The sequence below is a fragment of the Protopterus annectens genome, chromosome 2.part1 (genome assembly GCF_019279795.1).
Source record: "Protopterus annectens isolate FY-2018-M chromosome 2.part1, PAN1.0, whole genome shotgun sequence".
Taxonomy (NCBI): domain Eukaryota; kingdom Metazoa; phylum Chordata; order Ceratodontiformes; family Protopteridae; genus Protopterus; species Protopterus annectens.
Window position 1 is genome coordinate 345,290,660 of NC_056729.1, and position 22,001 is coordinate 345,312,660.

General features: G+C 39.9%; 1 protein-coding gene across 1 annotated transcript in view; it reads left to right on the forward strand.

The window, feature by feature from the left end:
- Window positions 1–1,011: 1,011 nt before the first annotated feature.
- DHX15 (DEAH-box helicase 15) overlaps window positions 1,012–22,001 on the forward strand; it is a 1,215,680-nt gene continuing 1,194,690 nt past the window's right edge. The window contains exon 1 of the mRNA XM_044062183.1: window positions 1,012–1,209. Coding sequence (XP_043918118.1) covers window positions 1,145–1,209 — 65 coding nt within the window. The 5' untranslated portion in view covers window positions 1,012–1,144. The remainder of the gene's footprint in view (window positions 1,210–22,001) is intronic.

A 22,001-nucleotide genomic window follows, 5' to 3' on the forward strand; every position in this document is an offset into this window, starting at 1 on the left:
GATCAACAGTTTTTACATCAATGTGCATTTTCTGAACGTCTAAATATATAGTACTATTGACTGACTACAATATTCAACAGATTTGCTAGACAATTAAAAAATAGGAGGAACAAGGCAAAAAAAAATCGGGAACGTTATGCAAAATTCTGGATATAACTAAAAGGTATGTGCGTACGTCAGTTAATAAAACAAGAAACTGAAAAATATCCAGGTGCTACTCTGCACAACATAGCTCTCAACCTTCCGTCTCCAAAATGAGGAACACTGGCCATCATAATGTGGATTATGTACTAATGGCTTACTAACAACTTCAGCTAGGAAGGTCATAGGATGGTTAAAATATGCCGGTTTTACTTAAAAAGATATTTTAGTGAATTAACATAATTTGTTTCTATTTACCATGGATTTCACTTAATCCTAACACTGAATGTGTTACAGACCCTTTCAATGTGGAGCTTGGAGGAACATGAACTTTTTAAGACCTCATATGAGGTACGTGGGTACCCTTACTTGACAGGTATGCTGCACAATGTTCTGGTAACAGTAAGTGGTGCATAATAATAACTCTCAGCCTCTAAAAGCAAGAAATCTGGACAAAGCCATGAATAAAGGTGGGACAAAGGCCCAAAATAGGGGACATTTTTAAATATGGCTCTTAAAAACTTAGAAAGCTAATAGAATAACAGGCTTTATATTAACATGACTTTTCTGAAAGGTATTGAATCTGTCATTTTCTAACTTCAATCTTTAATGATTTATCACTAATTTGCCAGAAAACCACAATTTTATAAAAAATGGACCAAAACATGAGGCAGAAATCTGTACAGTTGAAAGTTAAGAAGTGGCGTGTCCATCAAAAACAATTGAGAGACATCTGCTAAGGATTTGCTAGCCTACAACCACCCACAAAACTACACAACCTCTCCTCACAATTTAGTTCCTGTGCATGGCGAAATGCTTCCGACTGTCGAATTGTCAGTGTTCCCGATCTCTTTCACACATGCGCATTCAGCAATCATCATCTCGCAGTACAGTGGCGGCCATCTTTAAGCTGCTGTCTTGTGGGGTTCTTCTTCTTTTAGTGATAAAGTTTCGCCGGGTGGTCTTTTGTTTCTTTGAGTAGTTTGCTGTTTATTTTCGCAGTATGTCTAAACGGCATCGACTGGATATAGGAGATGAGCTTGCAAGCAAGAAGCGCATGCTGGATGGGTGAGTCGTTTTTTTTTTTTTTTGCCTTTTAAACTGTGCTGGTTTGCTGAGCTATTTGTATGTCACTGTTCTCTATCTTTGAAGGCCTGTGTGTTTAGCCACGAGTTTGGCCTGTGCGCTTTTTAATCAGTGGAATTGATATTGCCATGTTTTAAATGACAAGAGTTGAAAGTATTCTGTAATTCACAACGCATGTTGTTGTTTGGTTGCAGTTAAGATCTTTGGTGACATAGGCGGTGTGCATGTGTCTCTCGTTGGGCATCTACCAGCAGCTGCTCAGAGCGATCATTGATACTAGGGTGTAGGATTCTGCAATGTAAAGTCTTCATCAGCGCCTATGTTTTTTTTATCTGTGGATGGTAGTGGTTTTACACAGAACAGAGCATTGGGCATATGGTTGTATGCTGTGCATGTTTTCCTTTTCGTGAAGTTAGCTTGTATGTTTGTGGTGTTAGTTTTGCAATTTGGAACAGCAGAATAAAATGAGCATAATGGAAGAACAAAAAATAATTTCTGCATACGATTGTCAGGTTTTTGTGAAGATAAAATTTGTGTGTATTTGAAGAGCTTTTTGAAAATATAGCTATGTTTACATATTGTTGGTAGAGGAGGACAACATCTCTTAAGAAATTGACTTGTATGTTAAACTGGATCACATTTATCTACTAGTCCTACCTATATATGTGTGTGTTTGTGTATTTATACATTAGCTAATCTATTTCTAATAACCTGTTTAAATGGCATATCTGCAGCCCATCTAATCAAAATGTCTGTAAATGATAATCCAATGTACATTCTCACTATATTTATCAATAATCTTAAGAATTGTAATTGACAAAACTAAATGTATTTACCTTATTGTTTTGCTATGATTTCTGTTGGAAATGTGTAGCAATTGTCTGTTATGTTAATACACTTATGACAGATAAGCTACACTCCAATTGTAAGTTTAGCAACTCTGTTTTTCTTTGTCATATGCATTTTTTTCATTTGTATTTTTTTTGTGGAGTTTTTCTCCCTGGACCTCTGCTGAAAATGGGTTCCCGGTCCAGTCAGACGTTCCTGGTCAACAAATGTCTAATAAATAAATGCATGCATAAACCAGTTTTCCGTTGTAGTAACTGAGAATACTGGCAGCTAACATACCTGCTGCATACCTAAAAATGGCTAGTGACTCCCCATCATATCCTGTCTCCATCCTAATCAACCGTTCCATACTAGCATCCTACATACCCAAACTCTGGAAAGTATCTCGCATCATCCCTCTCCATAAAGGAGGTAATTCTTATGAATTATCCAACTACTGACCTATTGCTTCCTTTGCCCCTTATCCAAAATTCCTGAGAAATGCATCCACTTGCAAGTGATGACATTTCTTAACACACACAATCTACTATCTACCACACAACATGGTTTCCGTCCACATCACAGCCCTTCTATCCTTCACAGGAATAACAAATATGTATCTGCCATTTCCTAGACTTCTCAAAAGCATTTGATATGGTTTCCCATTTCATTCTACTAGACTCACTAACATCATTATCCTTCACCTCCTCTACTATAGCCTGGTTCAGAAGCTACCTGTCTGACAGGCCACAATCAGTCCAGTGGAAAGGAACTCTGTCTACACAACTTCCAGCCACCATTAGAATCCCACAGGGCTCTATACTGGGTCCACTATTCTCTATTTTAACAAATGACCTCAGTAGCTCTACACAACATGCAACACTCATACAATATGCGGATGATTCAACCCTGATCTGCTCTGCCTCATCTCCCACCACCCTACATACACTTACTCAAGATGCCTTTAACTCAGTCGAAAAATTGATGTTTGGTATCCAGCTAATTCTAAATCCTAAAAAGACAAAACTACTGCTATTTACTCCTCATAGAAAACCCCTCTCCTTTACCATAACATCTAAGGACGGCACCACAATCTCCCCTTCTAACCACACCAAACTTCTGGGCATTGAAATAAACAATTTCCACTTTGATGTTCACATCTCACATACCATAACACTAGTACACAAAAAATAGGCTCCCTATACAGGCATAAGTCCTTTCTCTCTCAAAAAAACAAAAGTCACTCTTGCACAAAGCCACCTCCTCTCAATTTTATTATACACGGCACCAATCTTTACCCAAATCAGACAGTGTGACCTAGACAAACTAGAATCATGCAGTAAAATAGCCAAGTTTGCCACTATCTCAACCTGTAGAACCCATCACTGTGCTGCACTGAAAGAACTAAAGTGGCTTGAGCTACCACAGCTACTTAACTATCACCAGCTGAGCACAGCCTACAATATTCTCAAATATGCTGAAAAAAAACCCTCATTATCCAACCTACTTACTGTCTATAATGCAAACCAGTACCCAAGATCCAGTGAAAAATCTCTCCTCTCCATCACCAAGGCTAACAGTAGTGCAAGGCAAGCACTCTACTCCCACACCGTTGCCAGAAATTGGAACACTCTTCCCCTATCTGTGTCCACTGCCCCCTTCACATCCATATTCAAAAACTCCCTCAAATCTCATCTTCTTAGTACCTGGTTTTGCCCTTGTATCACATAACCCTACCCATACTGCTATTAACTCTCTAAACTCTCCTCTGATCACATGCTGGATCTCTGATCCCCTGTATGCTTGGTCATCTGAAAGGGTACTTTTAACTGTAGAATCTTATTTGATATATTTTCTTCTCTTACCAATGTATAACTGACATTGTCTTTTTACCTATGTTCTATATCTTCTTGTACCTGGAGTGTTTTATTAATTTTTTGTTATATTACTACGCTCAGCATACATGATTTAACCTGTTTTGTGTATTGTGCTGGTTGTACTGTGTTTGTATAACTTGATGCCGGAGCTTTTCTCCCTGGGCCTCTGCTGAAAATGGACCTGGTCCGGTGTGTGTGTGCCTTTGTTTATTTGAAGCAGTGCACATTGACATAGTCTGGGATTGGGAGTAGTAAATTATTAGCAGTGGTGTAGTGAGTGACCTTATTCTGAGTTTATATTTTCTGTGTGACAGGAAGAGAACCTGCGTGTCATGGGAAAGGCAATAGGTTAAGGTACTAGCTTATCTTTATAACATATTTTCTTGAGCAAGACTATGGAATTTTAACTGCTTTTGCATGTATACTTTGTGGTTTGCCTTATTTGTTTTTCTTTCCTGCAGTCCTAAAATGTACAGTACGTAATAAGTAGGAGTCTTTACTTTCTTTGTTACTCTGATCATTGTTGCAGGCAACTCCATAGCAAATGTCATCTTGTTGAGATGGGACTGTGATTGCTGTCTGACAGTGGGTGGTGGTGGTTCTGGCTCATTAAATGTGTGTATAGACATAATGGAAATATTTAGGAAGTAGGTGGCGTTTAATTTGGTTGGTTGTAGGAATGGTGGGGTGAGTTTAAATGTTTTAAGGGGAGTAGTGATTTTCAGAAAGAAAGGGTGAGAAGAACATTGAAGATGGTGTGAATATTGTCAAATTGTGGTATTATTTTTTTTTTCCCCCCATAGGTTGATGGGTGAATTAAGATCCTTTTCTGGCAACCGATTAGGAATCGGGAACAGAAATAACTAGATCAGTAACTTGATACATGGGTTGATGGGTGAATTAAGATCCTTTTCTGGCAATTTATTAGGAATCTGGGAACAGAAATAAGTGGGATTAGTAACTTGATAGGTAGCAAATGAATACATTTGTTGAGCCATATGTATGCTTCTTATACTTTTTAGATTGGTAAATATTCCAAGGGTTGTGACCTTTTAACACCTTGCCATTAACCTCCTCCTCCTTTCTCCTGGATGGCCATACCAGTCAGTGATGTGCTAGTTTAGTTTCAGTTTAAAGGAAGATACTGAGTTGCGCTGCTTAACATGCAGGGCAAGTTTATTCCAAATGTTTGGTAGGAGTTGAGTTATAAACCTGTATCTCTTGCTGTGATTTATTTATGTGTTGGTGTTTGTGTAGGACCAGTGCTGTAGTATTGGTTGGGGTATTGGACTTGCAAAGAAACTACATGCCCAGGATGTTCATGTCTCCAGTGGTGGGGTAAGTGAGACCAAGATATGTGTTGGTGTTTGTGTAGGACCAGTGCTGTAGTATTGGTTGGGGTATTGGACTTGCAAAGAAACTACATGCCCAGGATGTTCATGTCTCCAGTGGTGGGGTAAGTGAGACCAAGATATGTGTTGGTGTTTGTGTAGGACCAGTGCTGTAGTATTGGTTGGGGTATTGGACTTGCAAAGAAACTACATGCCCAGGATGTTCATGTCTCCAGTGGTGGGGTAAGTGAGACCAAGATCTTCCCTCAAAAGTCTGTCAGATACTGAAAGAAGTGATGTGGCTTTCGGCCTGCCTTGGTAGCTCAAGGATTTTAGGCCTGTGATGTTTTTGGTAGGAACCTTTGTGGGCTTTCTATTTGATGTGTTTAGTAAGCTACATCCAAAAGTGGCATTCTGTTGTAATTCGTATTTTTCAATGGAGAGTAAATGGGAGACATTATCTTTTTAGACCTTGATGATATTTTTATTTTACCCAGATGTTTACCAAAAAATATTTCCTAATGGACTGTTGTCATGATTGCCAAAAAAGAGAGAGCCACCAATCCAAGTACCAAAGTCTTTGACTACATTTTCATATTTTGGTGGTGTATTACTATACAGTATGATGAGGGGAGGAGTTGTTTAACAGATGCAAAAATACTGTAGTTTTAACATTGAGTCTGTTTTTAGTACGTGGGCGTGTTCATTTTGGAGGGTTTGGGTGTGACAGTGCTATTTTTCTGTAACTGATAGTAAGTGAAGTAGATAAAACTGTGTGTACTACAAAAGGTTATGATAGGGTCTCTCATCATAACCTTTGTGTTCTTGACATGAGTGCCAAGATTCACCTCTCGCTTTGTTCTTGAGGTGAATTTCTTGCCATCCATGTCTTAAACACTTGATAAGCCTGTTTAAAATTCTCTGTTGTGTTCAGTTCCAAACTGCAGTTTTTATGCAAGCATGTTTTTTGCATTTCATCTAAAGGGCAGTTCTCTGAAATTTTTGTTGGACCTGAAAAACCCCTTCGATGGCATCACAAAATGCAAAAACCTAGATTGCCTCACTACCTAAATTAATGTGTATGTTACTGGACTTCCCTCTTAACTGCATGAATAGGAGTTTATTTCCCCAAAAAGGCAAGTTCTCAACTAGATCTTGCAGGATGAGCACTGAAAGAAGCCGTCATTTTTTGAAGCTTATAAAAATTGTCATCTTGTACCTGCTATGACAGCATTTTGGCATGTGTATAGGCAAAAAGAGTAAGCAGTGAATGACCAAGTCTGCATAATTTTTTTTTAAGCAACATCACTTGCATCATTATCCTGAGAAACAAAGCTTCCGAATATGTACATTCACTTTAAGCCACCCAGGTGATAATTTGCTTATTTATCTGGTTTACTTGTTCTGTTACTGCTAAAATAAAGATTATTAGATCTAAGTAAGGGCTAGTATTGACACGTTTTAGTAATTTTTTGTGCCTTATCACTCTTGGATTTGCTCATGTGGTGGCATGGCAGAACACCTAGGTTCACATGTGGTGGCATGGCAGAACACCTAGGTTCACAGAGTGATAGGTTCATAGATTAGTATTAGGCTAACTGCCCTTGCAAGCCATTTTAAGCCTAGCCAATTATCCCTTGTGAGGCTCAAACCCTCACCTTGTGTTTATAAGGCAAACACCTTAACCATTAGGCCACCCTCCCAACCCCTTATTTTGAACAGAGACACTCTGGTGCAGTGTTGCTATGTTGTCTACTCATGTTATTTTCCTGTAGCATCTTGCTTATTTGAGGTACTTTTAACTGGTTGTGCATGAGTGAACTCTGATTAATTTCTGGTAAAAACAGGGCTTGGTCTCTGTCCTTGCCCATCTTGGATAACCTGTTTTCTTCTCCTTTTTCCTGTGAGTATGCCACCTTTCTTCAGAATTCCCCACGTTTGTGCCTTTTTCCTTAATTGCACCCTGTCATGGCTATGTACTATCCAGGCCCATTATCTGTTTGGTATTCTTTCCCTAACAGATTTTGTGAAGTTATGCCAGTCCTTTGTATTTTTTTGTCTTATTTTGTTAGTTGTGGGCAGTTTCACCATAGTAGGAACGTATCCAGTGTTTTGTTTTCTGTGGTCTTTGTTGCAACATTGCCAGTTAGGGGTCGCCACAGTGGATCACCTGTCTGCTCATGATTGGCAGTGGAGTTTTACGGTGTCGAGTTGCCAGCCCGGTGCCCAACCTTCCACAGAAGGCGCACGCATGCCTAGGGCCAATTTAGTGTCCAATCCACCTACAGCATGTCTTTGGGATGTGGGAGGAAACTGGAGCACCCGGAGGAAGCCCACGTAACCATGGGGGGGGACATGCAGACTCCGCACAGAAGGCACCCCAGCCGAGGATGGAACCAGAGAACTTCTTGCGTTGAGGCAGCAATACTAACTGCTGCACCACTGCAGCCGCCCTCCATTACTTACCTTGTCCAAGGCAAAAAACGCAGCCTCTGTGGGATCAGAAGACATCCCATGCTGTCTTCTAAACGGGCTAAAACATGAACTAGCATCACCACTAAGTACCCTTTTCAATCATAGCCTAGCCACAGGCTTTGTTCCTATGGAATGTAGAACAGCAATGGTTATTCCACTCCACAGGGGTGGTCTAGCAGCAGACCTGGGGAATTACAGATCCATAAGCCTGACCAGCCTCGTCAGTAAGGCTGTGGAACGTATCGCTGTGGACCTCATAAATAAAACATAAGTGACCTTCAAACCCTGGATCCTACCCAGTTTGGCTTCGTGAAGGGGAGATGCTGCCTGTTAAATCTGGTAGATTTCTTTGAAAATGTGACCAAGGCCATTGATGAGGGTGGATCTGCACACAGCATACCTCGGCCTGGCAAAAGCTTTCAATAAAGTCCCATTCAGACATTACTGATAAACTTGACAAACTGAATGTAAACCCCCTTGTTGTAAGATGGGAGACTCGCACTATCCAAGTGGATGACTCCACATCAACCAGCAGACCCGTTACCAGCCGGGTGCCACAGGGGATCGGTTCTGGGCCCCATGCTGTTTGGAATATACTTCTCAGAAGTGTGGGTCAAAACTAAGGGGGTGTGGCTGACCAAGTTAGTAGACAACTGCAAACTAGGTGGAATCAATGAATTCCCAAATTGTCAATATACTGCAGGAGGGTCTTGCGCAGATCGACTGTTTGTTAGTCAAGGTCTTTAACTGAAATGCATAATCATTCCCTTCGGCACAAACAATGTCCCCTCACACTATCAAATCAATATCCTAAGTACCCATGAAGTGGTGAGGGACCTGGGATCACAAGTTTACTGCGACCTTAACTTTGCCCACTATGTTGTCTACTGAAGTAAGGAAAGCTTTCTATGTGACACACTTGATTAGTAAAGGCATCGCTTCGAGAGCCAAAGAAGTTATAACCCCCCCCCCAATAATTGGCACTTATATGGCCCATAGTTGAGTAACGCCCCGTTTGCCATGTGCCATACTAAGCACCTACAGCAATTAGAGAGACCTCAGAGGTTTCTAACTACGATCAAGGGGCTCCAGCATGTGCCTTACACTGACTAATGTCCCTGTCACTATACTCATTATCATGCCGACTTATGCCTGGCCTGCAGCGAAATTCAAGACCTAAACCTTGCTGCATATCCGTAAATCAGATGGGACTAGGGCTACTTCTTGCAGGGACCTAAATATGGCCTGTGACTTAAATAGGGCATGCTGGAGGGACAGATTATCTCTCAGCAATTGCCACATCTTTGGAACAGGCTACCAATTCATGTGAAACAGAGCACCTCTATGACACTGTTCAAGAAGAACCCGGATGAGTGGATGGGGCACTGTAAATTCTTACTGGGGATAGTGCCAACAACCCTCCTGGCCATGTGCAGTCATCACTAAATTCAATCTTTGGTATTGAGTAACATTTCTGTGTTATTACATTGGGATGAAACAGCTAGGATTAAAATTACCTCTCGGTCTATAGCGTAATAATAGTCTGTGATCCTATGGTGGCTTTAGTTAGGGTTTTGGTCTGTCTGCATTTTCTGTTTGAATGTTCCTTCAGTTTGGTTGCCTCCTATGTAGGCTAATATGGATTATATTTTCTGCACTATTGTCTGAACTTTTTAAAAGGTAATGGACTTTAACATTGTTACTGTATCCTTTAGTATTCGCTTGATGGATGTTAACTTTGTAGATTGGATATCAGCATCACAATAAAACATAGTGTGTACTTTGGCTTGTGCAGTCTTCTCTACCTGGCTGTACCCATCATTTGATTAGGAGCGTAGTATTCAATTGGAGATGCTTAAGAAATTCACAGCCAGCCCCCCCCCCCCCAAAAAAAAAGTGTGGAGTTGTAGCTGCTGAATGTTTGTTTTTTGTTTGTTTGAATGCTGCTTATCCAATGCAAACCTACAGCCTGGACTGCCAGCTTTGGTTACTAGTTGCAATTAAAAAAAAAAAAAAAAAAAAACTTGGTACAGTCACTGGAACAGCAGTCTTGTTAATCTGAAGTCAGGTCTGATTTAGTTTTGTTTCTTGCTTTTATTTAGTAACCTTGTGTTCTTTAAACTGGCAGTGTGGGCAGCTCATCTGGTGGCACAAGAGGGTTTGCCTCCAGTAGTGAAGCTTGCATACAGTGTTTGTTTTCTCTTTCGCTCTGTTTCCTCATAACTTCTTGTTTTGGGTATCTGTAGCTTGTCTTGCCTATTTTGCATGTATGAAAAGCTGGTTGTTTTGTGCTTGGATCGGCATCACCTTTTCCATTAGATTTTATACCTGTCTTAGTACTCCCCATCAGACGACTATACAGTACACCTGCATCGTACTTCCCCTTTGGCTGTCTGTTGTAGCAGTTTAGAACTAGCTTTGTATACCTGTTTAACATTCCCCCGACATGTTTATTCCTGGAGTCAGTGCTGCTGGATGCTCTCTTGTTCCCTCTTCTGATCATTTCCTGCACTCGCTAGAAACCAGACTACCTAATGTATAATACTTCCCCATTCTTTGTGTACTTAACAATGGCTGCTTCTGCGTCTTCACATTGGTAAGAAGAGCATTCTATATTGTTCGTTTTATAAGTATGGGTATTGCATCTAGAAAACAAAAAAGAATTGGTTGTACCTTTCCAAGCACCTGCAGCAATTGGAGAGACCACAAAGGTTCCTCACAAGGAAAATTCTAGGTCTTTAGCATATGTCTTGTATGGATCATCTGAAGTCACTGTCACTTCATTCTGTTTCATACAGACTACTCTGAGGCGATCTCTGCCTTCCATACAAGGCAATCTCTGATCCTGCTTTATTGGAAATGATACATCTCCGAAACTCAAATGGTACTCTGGTTAATTGCTCTAACGTCCTTAACCTGGTATGTGGCATTTAATAGAACCTGCTGGAGGAACAGATTCCTCTCCCAGAGGTTGCCATGCCCTTGGAACAAACTCGTATTTCACGTCGGAGCGCCTTCATTGGCAACCTTCAAATGCAATCTGAATGATTGGATGGGTAACCGCAAGTTCACCCCGGGGGTTCCACATGTGTCCCTCATGGATAGGGGCGGTAGGTGCTGATTGTGGAAATAAGAGTAGAACTTCCCTAGGGTTGTAAGGGCCCTAGGGCAATTGGCCTAGTAACTTCCTATGATCCTAAATAGTTTTACCTTTTTAAAAAAAAAAAAAAAAAAAAAAAAAGTGGTGTTCCTCAGTGTGTGCAGGCTCCCCCCCTTTTATTTTATTTTGTTTTTTTTTGGGGGGGGGCAAGAAAATATTCAAAAAAATTGGAGCCCGGGCTGCTGCTCTTTCCCTGAGGATCTTAAGACACTACCCTAGTTGCAGGTCTGATGGGAGAGACAGAGACTTTGAAGACTTGCCTGACAGCTGTTGTATCCTGGTCAGGATATAACCCAAATAATTATAGGTTTACTACAACAGTTGTGAATTCTAGCGTGTCTTATTGTAAATGCAACTTGTATGACTTCTTTAAAATTCCTTTCAATTTCTGGTCATGTAATTTAAAGAAGTTGCCCCCCACACACACACACACATTTTTAAGGTGTATATTTTTAATGAATTGGTACAGCTTAAACTATTCCATGGTGTTCTGGTAAGCGGTGTTTTACAGTGAGTCCACTTTGACTTGGATTAAGGTTGCAGCAGTAATGGTCAGCATCTGCTCCTATCACTCTTGTTGCGACCTGTATGAACATGGAGATGAATAATTATGGACTGAGCCCTCCTGAATGCTGCTGGCCCTAAGTTTTAAACTGTCTCAGTGTCTTAATTTCTTTCCAACCTCAACTTGTAACTCATTCCAGACTAGAGTGTTTTTTCCATGTAACTAGTATTCGGTGTTTGATCTAGATCTGGATTTTAAGTTTTTCTTTTTCTCTGATTTATTTCCTCGCTGTTTTTAATATGCTAAATGGTTAAGTACCTGGAGCACAGTACATATTCTCTTATATGTTTTTTGTTGCATCAGTTTTTGTTCACTTTTTCTCTGCGTTGAATTTAACATGGGTGCCCAGTCTAAACACCTTTACTCTGAATTGATACCAGACTAGTTACACATCTCTGTTTTGGGGTGACTGCATTGTTCTCAAGTTCCCACATACAACAGTACATAAATGAAGCTATTGGAGATGAATTCATCTGTTTTTTTCCATGCTTTTAGATATGTTAAATCCAGCTTTTTCTTTTTTGCATATAAATAATGGCTTCTGAAATCGTTACTTGTTGCCTTTTCTGTCCTCTCCATTTTCAAGTAAGAAACTTTCTTTAACAAAGTGGTACATTTTTTTTTTTATGACCTTCATTGGTTTTACATCACAGCTGTTCAGGATTTTAGACTAACAAGTCCATTGTGAGTCAGTAAACTATTGATGTAGATTTCTAGGCACACGTGGATGTTGAAGACGAAAGCAAAGACAGCACCCCTATAAGGGTGAAAGTTAGGGACAGAGGGAGGTAAAATGCTAAAGCACTTAAAGCCACAGTCACCTTTTGTCCCTCAACTTCCAGGGTTGTGCTTGTTATAATAAAAACTTGTTTGCAAGCAAGTTAATTCGTATAAATAAAATTCAGTACAAGTTTCCGATTTTAATGTGCAACTGTTTAGCAGTACGAGCCTTCTGTTCTAGGCTGTGGCTGAATAAAGTGTGATGGCCGGCTCACGTACCCAGAAAATGAGATACTAATTAGCAACTTAAACATAAAATAAAATGAGGTACATGGATAAATAAACCGAGCTGGTTAAGGTGGAATTGATGGTTGGCATACAACGGGTAGCAAAATGCTCAAGGGGGTGGAGCAGGAAATAAAATGTCAGCTAGCAAAAGAAAAGACTGCCTGGGGAATTGACACACTTACCCCTAAGATGAATTACAGCCTCAAACCACAGTGGAGGAGTTCAGAAGGATGCTGGTGTACACAGTGAAGGGAACAAACCTGAGAGCTTGTCACCTCGTTGTAATGGGCACTGATGAGTATATAGCTGAAGTCGCCAAATTAATGAAGTGAATAGCGAAGCTGCAATTTGTGAAGCTAAAACGCAGCAGTATGGTGCTCAAGCACATAAATCACAAACTTGAGGGTAGGATACTGCAGTACAGAATCCTCAGGAAGGATACAGATAAGGTGGACAGGAAAATGACAGTGGTGATTGGAAGGACACTTGAGGAATAGGCTTAGAATGACATGACCCCAGAATACATAGTCAAAAGTTATTAGGTGACAGAAATACGCTGCAAATAGAAGTCACACAAGACCAGTGTTAGTTTCTTGTTTATTAACTTTCTTTTTGTTTGGTTTTGTTTTCATGATGCCATGCTTTCTTCACTTCTAAAGTTTAACCAGTCATTTGCAGAGTTTAAGTATTTTAAAAAGCAGCTTTACTTGCTTTTGCCAATGTGCTCCTGTTCAGAGTTTAGCATATGCTACACTTGGCTGAAACTGCTGTATAAACATGATCTACTAAATTAAGCATTATTTATATTGTCTCTTATTCAGAAACTACTTTATATAATCCAAACATTTTACAGGTCAGGCAAGCGTTTCTGTACATCTTATATTTATTTGTTTGACATTTTTTAACCATGGTAGTCCATCTGGGTCACACCTCCCATTTTCAGCGGAGGCTCTGGGAGAAAAGCTCCACAGTTTTCATATGCATATTTAAATTTATAAAACTTATAAATTCTCAAATCTGACATGAATTTACAGTGAATACATTTTAACTATAGCTGTGGTAACAGTTTACACAAAACAATATATTTGACATGAATTTGCAGTAATACAGTGCCACTGCATTTGAACTGCTGTGGTGCTGCGGTAGCGTTGTCGCCTCACAGTAAGCTGTTGCCCTGTTCAGTTCTCAGCTAAAGCATCTTCTGTGTGGAGACATGCGTGAATGGGCGCACCTTTGTTGAAGGTTGTGCGTCAGGGCTGGCAACTCAGCACATAAAAGTCTACTGCCAATCGTTAGCGGACCGGAGTTCCGCTGTGGCGACCCCTAACCGGGAAAAGCCGAAAGACACAACAGCAACAGTGCCACTGCATTTGTGCTGTTAAGATTAGTTCTTTGGTTATTAAGTGGAATGGTACACAATTTGCAGTATTTCATTGTGATTATTGGTAGTTTAGTTTTGATGAATAAGGTTAGTATAGGAGGGCAGGAGGTCCTATTAGCCTGGAGTTAGGCAGGTTATCTTTTAGGGGGGTTGATAGACTACAGTCATTTGGCAATATGGGGAGTATCCCATGTAGGTTATTCACTGTATCATTTCTGTATATTTATATATTTTTGTGCGCAGATATTTTCATTTTGCTTGTTTTTGTATGTATATAGTTCTTTACTGCTGCACACCTCTTTGCTTAAACAACTAAAAGGGGATTTGTGTTCTGTTTTGTTAGCTGTGTCAGAGTAGACACTCTGAAGAATAGTTGACCCAAGACAGCCCCTCTGTGGTACTCCACTAGTCACTTTTTCTGATTCCTGACATTGGCCTTCTCACCACAACTATATCAATAAACTGAGGCATTCAAGATGGTACTAGTGAAAGCTTGTTTGTGTGACTAGAAACTACTGTTGGAGGTATTTCCTGACTGCGGGGTATTGTGTTGAAAGTTGGGTACCTGCCTTAAAGGAGTGTGTAATCACTTGATCAAATGCTGCAGACCAGTGAGAGACCAGAGCATAGCTGCAGACCAGTGAGAGACCAGAGCATAGCTAAGGTGGGGCAGCTACCCCAAGTGCAAGGTGTCAGGGGGCACTATCTGCAGTACTGGGATTCGGTTTTTGAATGCTGGTGCTGCATTTCTAGTTAGGTCTGTTCAGGCCTGAACTGTGTAGAATTTAACTTCAGCAGATCACTTGATTTATAGCAAGTGATGGTTTTCTACTGTCTAAAGATTTTTCTTGTTATGGTTCTCAAGTGTGAGAGGACTCTCTTGCTCTTAAAGTTGAGGGGGGCACCTAATAGCTGGGAATACCTTTGTAAGAAACATTGCTTTTTCGCCAGCTTGTGTGCTGAAGGCTGTGGACTTGCAGGTACTACACCAGTTTTGTGTGCTATTTTGTTTTACTGAAAATAAACAATTTGAAGTGTCTCCTCCCTGTTGCACTGAAATGAAATTTAGTTTTGAATTTCCTGTTTGTTATACTGAAATGAAGTAACGGGTTTGTCTAAATTGCTGAAGTGAGTTTTTCCCCCCTGCTAACTGGGCCTAGTCTTGTCTTATGTTGGTCTGAACTAAAACTGAGCTTTACTGTTTAAACTACATGGGCTTGTGCCTTACTTGCAATGTCTGGATTGTAGAAAGAGGTTATTAGTAGTAACTTGATATCAATGGTGTAAGTGCTTTAATTTCTTCTTGAATTTGAGCAGATTTTGCTGGCTCGTAATACTGTCAGGAAGGATGTTGGGTGTTGCAGATTTTCTAAATGCTTTTCACCAGGTTAAAGGGCAAGCCCCTTCCCATTAAGCTCACTTTTGTCAGAGTACTTAAGGGGATAATGGTAGGTGATTATTGATGAGAATTGTTCAGAAGCTGGGCAATCTGCTAGATATAGTGACTTGAATGTGAATATTAACAAGAAAGCTGTAGCAGAAACTGAAAACCACACAGCCCTGTTTATGGTTAAGAAATTGGGTTTTAATTATTTATGTATGCCTTGTAATAACTGGATCGGTGTATGTTTGGTACCAGACTGCATAGTAGCTGATTTGGTGGGATTCAGTTTTGTTTGACTGATAGCCAGAAAGAGACGTGCTTAGGTATACTGTAAACTTTGTGAACTACAGGAGGAGGTGGTGCCTCTTCCAGAAACCTCATACTGTCTTAAAGGACAACCGCGCCCTCAGACTCAAACATATTAATTTCATCATGGTTTGATGTTTCCTACATTTTAATAGCACTCTGAGACTATTTTGAGCTTTTAAGATATTTTTAGATGCAATTTCTGACTCTGACCACATGGGGTCTGGCATATTGAAAAAATTCAGACTGTTTACTCTGCCTCTAAGTATCCCAGAATGCATTATTTGTCTCGAAAAAATTGCATCAGATCTGCCACGTTTTGCCTTAAGCTGCTGTCACTTCGTTGACTTAACAGGCATTCACTGCAGTCTTAAAATCCCCTACTTTTGGTTAAAATGTTATCCTTTTTCAATGACCTCTTAAAACACAAGCAGTGCAAATGCTACAGAACTGAAAGGTGCATTTTCTAGCCCTTTCATCTTAGAAATGCTAAATTGCTTTCTTTTGTGAGAGCTGAAATCTAGCTCTTCAAGCAATCTCCCCTCCCACTTCACACCTACCTTCCCTAGCTGTCAAAGAGCCAAGGGTAATTTGACCCATTATCTGCATGTGATTGACAGCTCGTCACAGCAGGTGACCAGAGTAATGTACTGTTTGCTTGTCAGCCTTTTCCTCCTTACAGTGGGAGACTTTTTTTGTTGCACTACTCCTGTCAAATTTAAAACCAAGCTACATAGCACTGGCAATAATCCCTGCTTTGCAAAGCAGTCTGCCACTTATTTTCCCTTCCTGTTTAAATAGCTAACAAATGATGCACTATAAACTTGAAATATTTTAGACTTGCATGACAGCACCCACATGCTTTTTTGAGTCAATTTTTAAAATAAATTATGGTAGTGCATACACACACGCAGACACACGCACTGCTTTACTTCTACAATGATTTAGATTTTTACTTTTTATAACAGTGTACTAACCAAGCAGAGAAATCTGGTTCAAAAGCAAGGATAAATTGATCCTGAAATACCTATGAACCTCAGCGCAAGAAATTAGGACAAAGCCATACATAGAAGTGGGACAAAGGCACAAACGGAAAAGCGCAGTCCGGGTCTGAACTGTCTGCAAACAGCTACAGTTAACTTTGAGTATGTGTCTACCTGTTTGAGCCAATATTCATTTTCCCCTGGAGAGCACTCTGCTTTGGCTTGTAAGCAGCCCCCCACACACACACACACACACACACACACACACACACACACACACACACACACACACACACACATTCCACTTTCTCTTATTCCCTTCTGTTAGCAAATAGTATCCGCCATAACTCATCAAGCATTAAACATAACTGGGGAAATATAAACCCTGGATCAAAATGAAAATAAGTAGGCTAAGCTAAAAATGCAGCTGCAAAAGGGAAGCACGTGGCACCCTTACAAACAGAAAAAGTTAACTCCACTAATGTGCAATTAAAAACTTGGGAGGACACAATATCAGGGCTAGGGAGGCATAGAAACAGGGACAAATTACATTTAGGATACACTATTAAGAAGTAATAAGACTTACCTTACTTATGAAGTAGCAAAACGCTGGTGAAGAAGTGCTTCACATGAATAGAGTCGACCAGATTTGCTAACACAGAAAAGGAGTTCCACACAGCACCTAGTCCATTTATTAGGTTAACAGTGGGCTGGGAAAGGCAGTGTTGACATCACAATGTGGGAGGATCACAGGGATTCTGTACAGCATGCAAATAAGGCAGTGTTAACGTCACTTTGGGGGAGGAAACCTCCCAGGATCTTCAGCAAGGGCTATGGCAGATGTGACATCATTATTTAAGAGACGACTAGACAGTTTTCATCTTTGTTTTAAAACTGAAAGTCAAACAGTATGGAAAGGTATGAAGCCTAAGCGGTAAAAGAGAATAGTGAATTTTTTTTTAAAGCTGTGGTTGTTTTGAGGCTGTATCACATAACAGGATTTTAGGGAGACATCAGGTAGAGATTTGATTTGATATCCCGTTGTTTTCCTTTAAAAGGGATAGTTGGAGTTTGGTAATGAGGAAATTTAGTAAAGAAAATTTAGAGGGAAAGACTCACAAGACTGACCCTCGTGGGAATCCAGCACTTAAGTCAAATCTGTCTTCGGAAAGAAGGCTATATTTTGGGTGGGTGGGTGGGGCTGTAGTAAAAAAAAACAGAGAAGGTTTGTGTACAGTGACCTACGGTTTGAGAGATGTCTCAAGTAGCTGTATTTCCTGAGCTAGGGTATTTCCTGGTATGACAGTCTAGGTGCTAGCTTTAAGGATATTGTACCTTGGTTAAGTGGTAAGTGTATAATATGTGCAAGTCATTAAGAACTCTAATTTCCCTCGTAACAGCATTTTTTTTTTCTCTTGTCAGTTGGAATGTAGACGGACATGAAGTGAAATGTACTAATAGGAAAGGGATTGAAAGTTGTAGGCTGTGGAATTGGTCTTGATGCAAAATACGCTTATTGATTTGGCTACATCGGGGAAATAGTATATGATGGTGCTCCAGTTCTTACTTAAGCTGTCCCAGCTATAGTCTGAAATTTTTTATGCTAAGCAGCCAACTGTGTCCCCCCCCCCATGTAAGCTGTATAGGTTTTGCTTCCTTGATTGCCAGTCTGTGGATTTCTTTGTGAAAGCTGACTGTAGTGGACTGTATATTTTCCGTAACTATTGGTTTATCTTTGGAATTTGGCAAATTAAGAAATGATTGATACTAGAGACACTTACTACCATTGAAGTGTTTCAACCTCATTGAAAAGTGTTGTCTTGAATACACATGACATCAGCTTGTAAAGTAATGGTATTAAATTAACAGTATCCTATTCAGCTGGCGAATTTTGGTGAACTAGAATTGCCTGCAGTAACTAGGCTCTTTAAATAAAAAGCAGGCAATTGGACTGTGATCACTCCTTAGTAATAACCGTGTCCAGTAGTGTAGGATTTCTAGGTATTGTATCAAATCTGCTGGGTTCTCCAATATCTCAAGTAAAGTTATGTAGTGGTGATTTTTGTTTGGTCCACTCTTAATGGAGTCAAAGCCACTTTTAAGGATGAAATTCCTTGTGGGCTCCTTTTTGTGACGCACAAGCACCTGTTTGTTTGCGTAATTCCTTGGGGGGGTTAATATGTACCCAGAATCGTAAGTTGCATCTCCAGAGTTGACTGTTAATGATGACAAAGCAGCTGGGTGCACTGTCATAGTAATGTGTCTTCCTTTAACCAGGAAAAAAATATTTTGTGTCCATGTCTACTACATACTGTTAAATTTCAGCGAAATAAATGCACCTCAGCTGAGTCTCATTTGAACAGAGAGGAAATTTTCTTATCTCTGAAAATTCATGTTCTTGTAACCTACATTACAAATGTATACGGTACGTTTTCTGTTTAATTGCATGAACAGTATAAAGAAATGGTATAATGTGCTAAATGAGCTGAAACATCTCAAGTAAGCAACATTTTGAAGTTCATACCAATGGCAATGTCAGTAAAAGAGTAGCTCAATTCCGTTCGCACTCTGGGTAACGCACAAGTCCATTACTAATCTTGTAGTCTTGAGGACCATATGAGGAGTCTAGCCCAAAGTTGCCCTGGTTAAGTGACTTGCTCAAGTTTACAAAGTAGGCAAACTGACTGAGGGAATCGAACCTTGAACTACATTTCACTAACTTAAATGGCAACTGCTAAACATACAGTTTTTCTCTGAAAATATTTTTGTTACTATTGTTATAGAATCATAGGAAGTTACTAGGTAATGGCCCTAAGACTCTTACAAGCCTAGCCAAGTTCTGCCCTTGTTTCCATGATCAGCACCTGTTCCCCCTGTCCAAGAGTGAAACACTGTTGTGTTTGCAAACTGAGTTCTTTTAGGTGTCTCCTGACTGAACTATTAAATGTAGTCTAGTTAGTGCTAAAAGGATGCAGTTTTAGCTGATTAGGTAACCCATCTGAATGTTTGCTTTTGATTACTGGGGAAGTCAGACTTGGAAAAGTCCTTTTTCATTGATTGCTTGGGGAGAAAAACTCCACAGTATATTTGTGTATGTAGATATCTGCACACACCTCTCGCTCTCTCTCTATATATATATATATATATATATATATATATATATATATATCTGCATGTAAGTTGTTTATAAAAAAACTGCAAGGAAAAGTCAGACAAGCTAGAGTTTTTACTGTGTGATACCATAACCCCCCTACAGTGGAGGCCAGTTGTATTTATGCAAATTACCCCGTTCAGGACATTGTGTTTCAGCTCCTTGACTATTTTTAAGTCTTTATGGTTGTGTTCAGGCCAGTAAAGCCAATCCACACCAGAACTGGCTAGAATTCTGCTCCTGATTTTGGACCACTGTCCCCTCATAAACATTTCTCTTATAACTTTACCAAGTTGATAGAATAATAAGCTTTACCATGGCACATATTTCCTGAATGATGTGAAGTTTGAAATTCATCCTTTGGTCTATTCACGCTCATTTTGAGGTCTGAACTTTTGGAAGATATTGTAGCTTTGCACAGCCAGGGTGCTCTTAGTGGGCTTGAAACATGTCCCAGAAATTGAACAGATGTCTGCATCCTTCAGGGTGAGGAGTGCTTCCAGGGAGTGCAGTTTTGTGTTTAAACGTCTAGCATTAAGCAGTATGACCCTGGTTTGTCTGCATTAGATTTTATGTTGGAAAATTTTTCGTTTAGAAATAGTCTAAAAAAAGACACCATGGAGAAGGCAAGGGCCCTTTGCCAGTGTTTGAAAGCCTATAGGAATATGTGCAGACCATCTCTAGCAAAGCAGCTAGGTCTGTCTACTGCATCCTCCCAGGCTAACAGATACTGGATTCCCCTAGACTGACAGCAGAAGCTAAATCAGTTGTTGAAGTCGTTCATTTTTGTTTATATTCTGGCATCATCCTCAATGTGGGAAGGGTACTGCTTAGGACTAGGAACGTACCTGTCTGGGACACAGAGTTCTGTCATGTCTCTCTCCATGTAGCCCAGAGAGGTATGTCTCGAGTCATTAACTCCATCATAGACTATGACAGAGTCGAAACGGTACTTGAGTGTATGCGTGATTTGTTGAATCCTGGCACCTGACCTTGACCACCTCCTTGTCCAGTTTAGCGAGGGGAGCGTATTGTGACCTTATTTTGTGTGATAGGTGAAGCATGTGTGCTGACATGTTTGTCTAGTTTTTTATGTGAGGGAATTGACTCCAGTTCCACAGTGTGTTTACATATCTCACCTAGGCTGTTAACTTGGCACAGTTGCTTTCTGTGGACTGAGAGGACAAAGCTATCAAAAATCAGTTTTTAACAGGTGGTACTTTGGACAAACACATTTTGAATTTATTAGCGAAATTAGCCCAGCTTTGTTAGATGAGATGTGCCTGGGTGGTGTAAAGGGAGCAGTTTGAACATGGTCCTTTTAAGCCAGTAACATGGACTACACGCCATTTCAATACAGTTGCTGTTTTGGCATCTGCCTGTTGCTGTATTCAGTTTGGTACTATTACTGGAATTTGCTTTTGTACAGCAGTTGAATTATAAGACTTTTGATGCAATTTTGCCTGAACTTAGAAGCGTGGCTGACAGGATTCTGTGTTTTTATTTGATTAAATATATCCAAATTAACTAGGTCCACGTGGCAAATCACTTCCTAAGATGCCAAGTACAGCATGCCAAGTATGTTTCCTATAATGCAGTGAACAGGTGCCTTCACATATTTGTTGGTGCTTTAGAGCTCAGACAAACCTCCAGACAGCCGTAGGCTACTCCTTTTTTTTTTTTTTTTTTTTTTTAATTTATATATATATTTTTTAAGTCCTTAGTTACTAAAGACAGAGCAATTCTTTTCTCTCATCTTTTGGGTTTTGAAATGGTTAAATAACTTCTATGTATAATCCATTTTGTGTAAAAATATTTTTAAAAAATTAACCTTGAGTTGATTCATGTAAAGGTTATATAGTAATTTAAAGGAAAGGTCTGATGTCTTGCTAGTAAAAATAAAAATACCTGACCCAATTTAAAGAGGAAAAAAATGAAACGGTCTTTGAAGGTACCATTGCTGCTTTTAGTGGTCTTTCTGCTTGCTGTAATGGCCAGGGTAATGTTTCAGTTCACTTTCATCATCATTCAGAGCCACACACTCCACCCCAATCCCTATAATAACCACAGTAATACATTATTTGTTGCTGTCATTCATAGTCTTCCCCTACTCCAGTTGCTCTAATGGCTAAACTTATGTGCCAGTGTTTAATGTGTGCACATCTGGCCTAATTAATATAATGGTCACAATGGTTTGTTAGCTGGCTTCCTCCACATCTGTACACCCTGTCCCAATGGCTGTATTAATATGTTCAATTTGCTGTTGTCATTCAGAGCCATGTACTCTCCTAACCACCTATTTTCAAAAAAGAAAACAAAAATTGC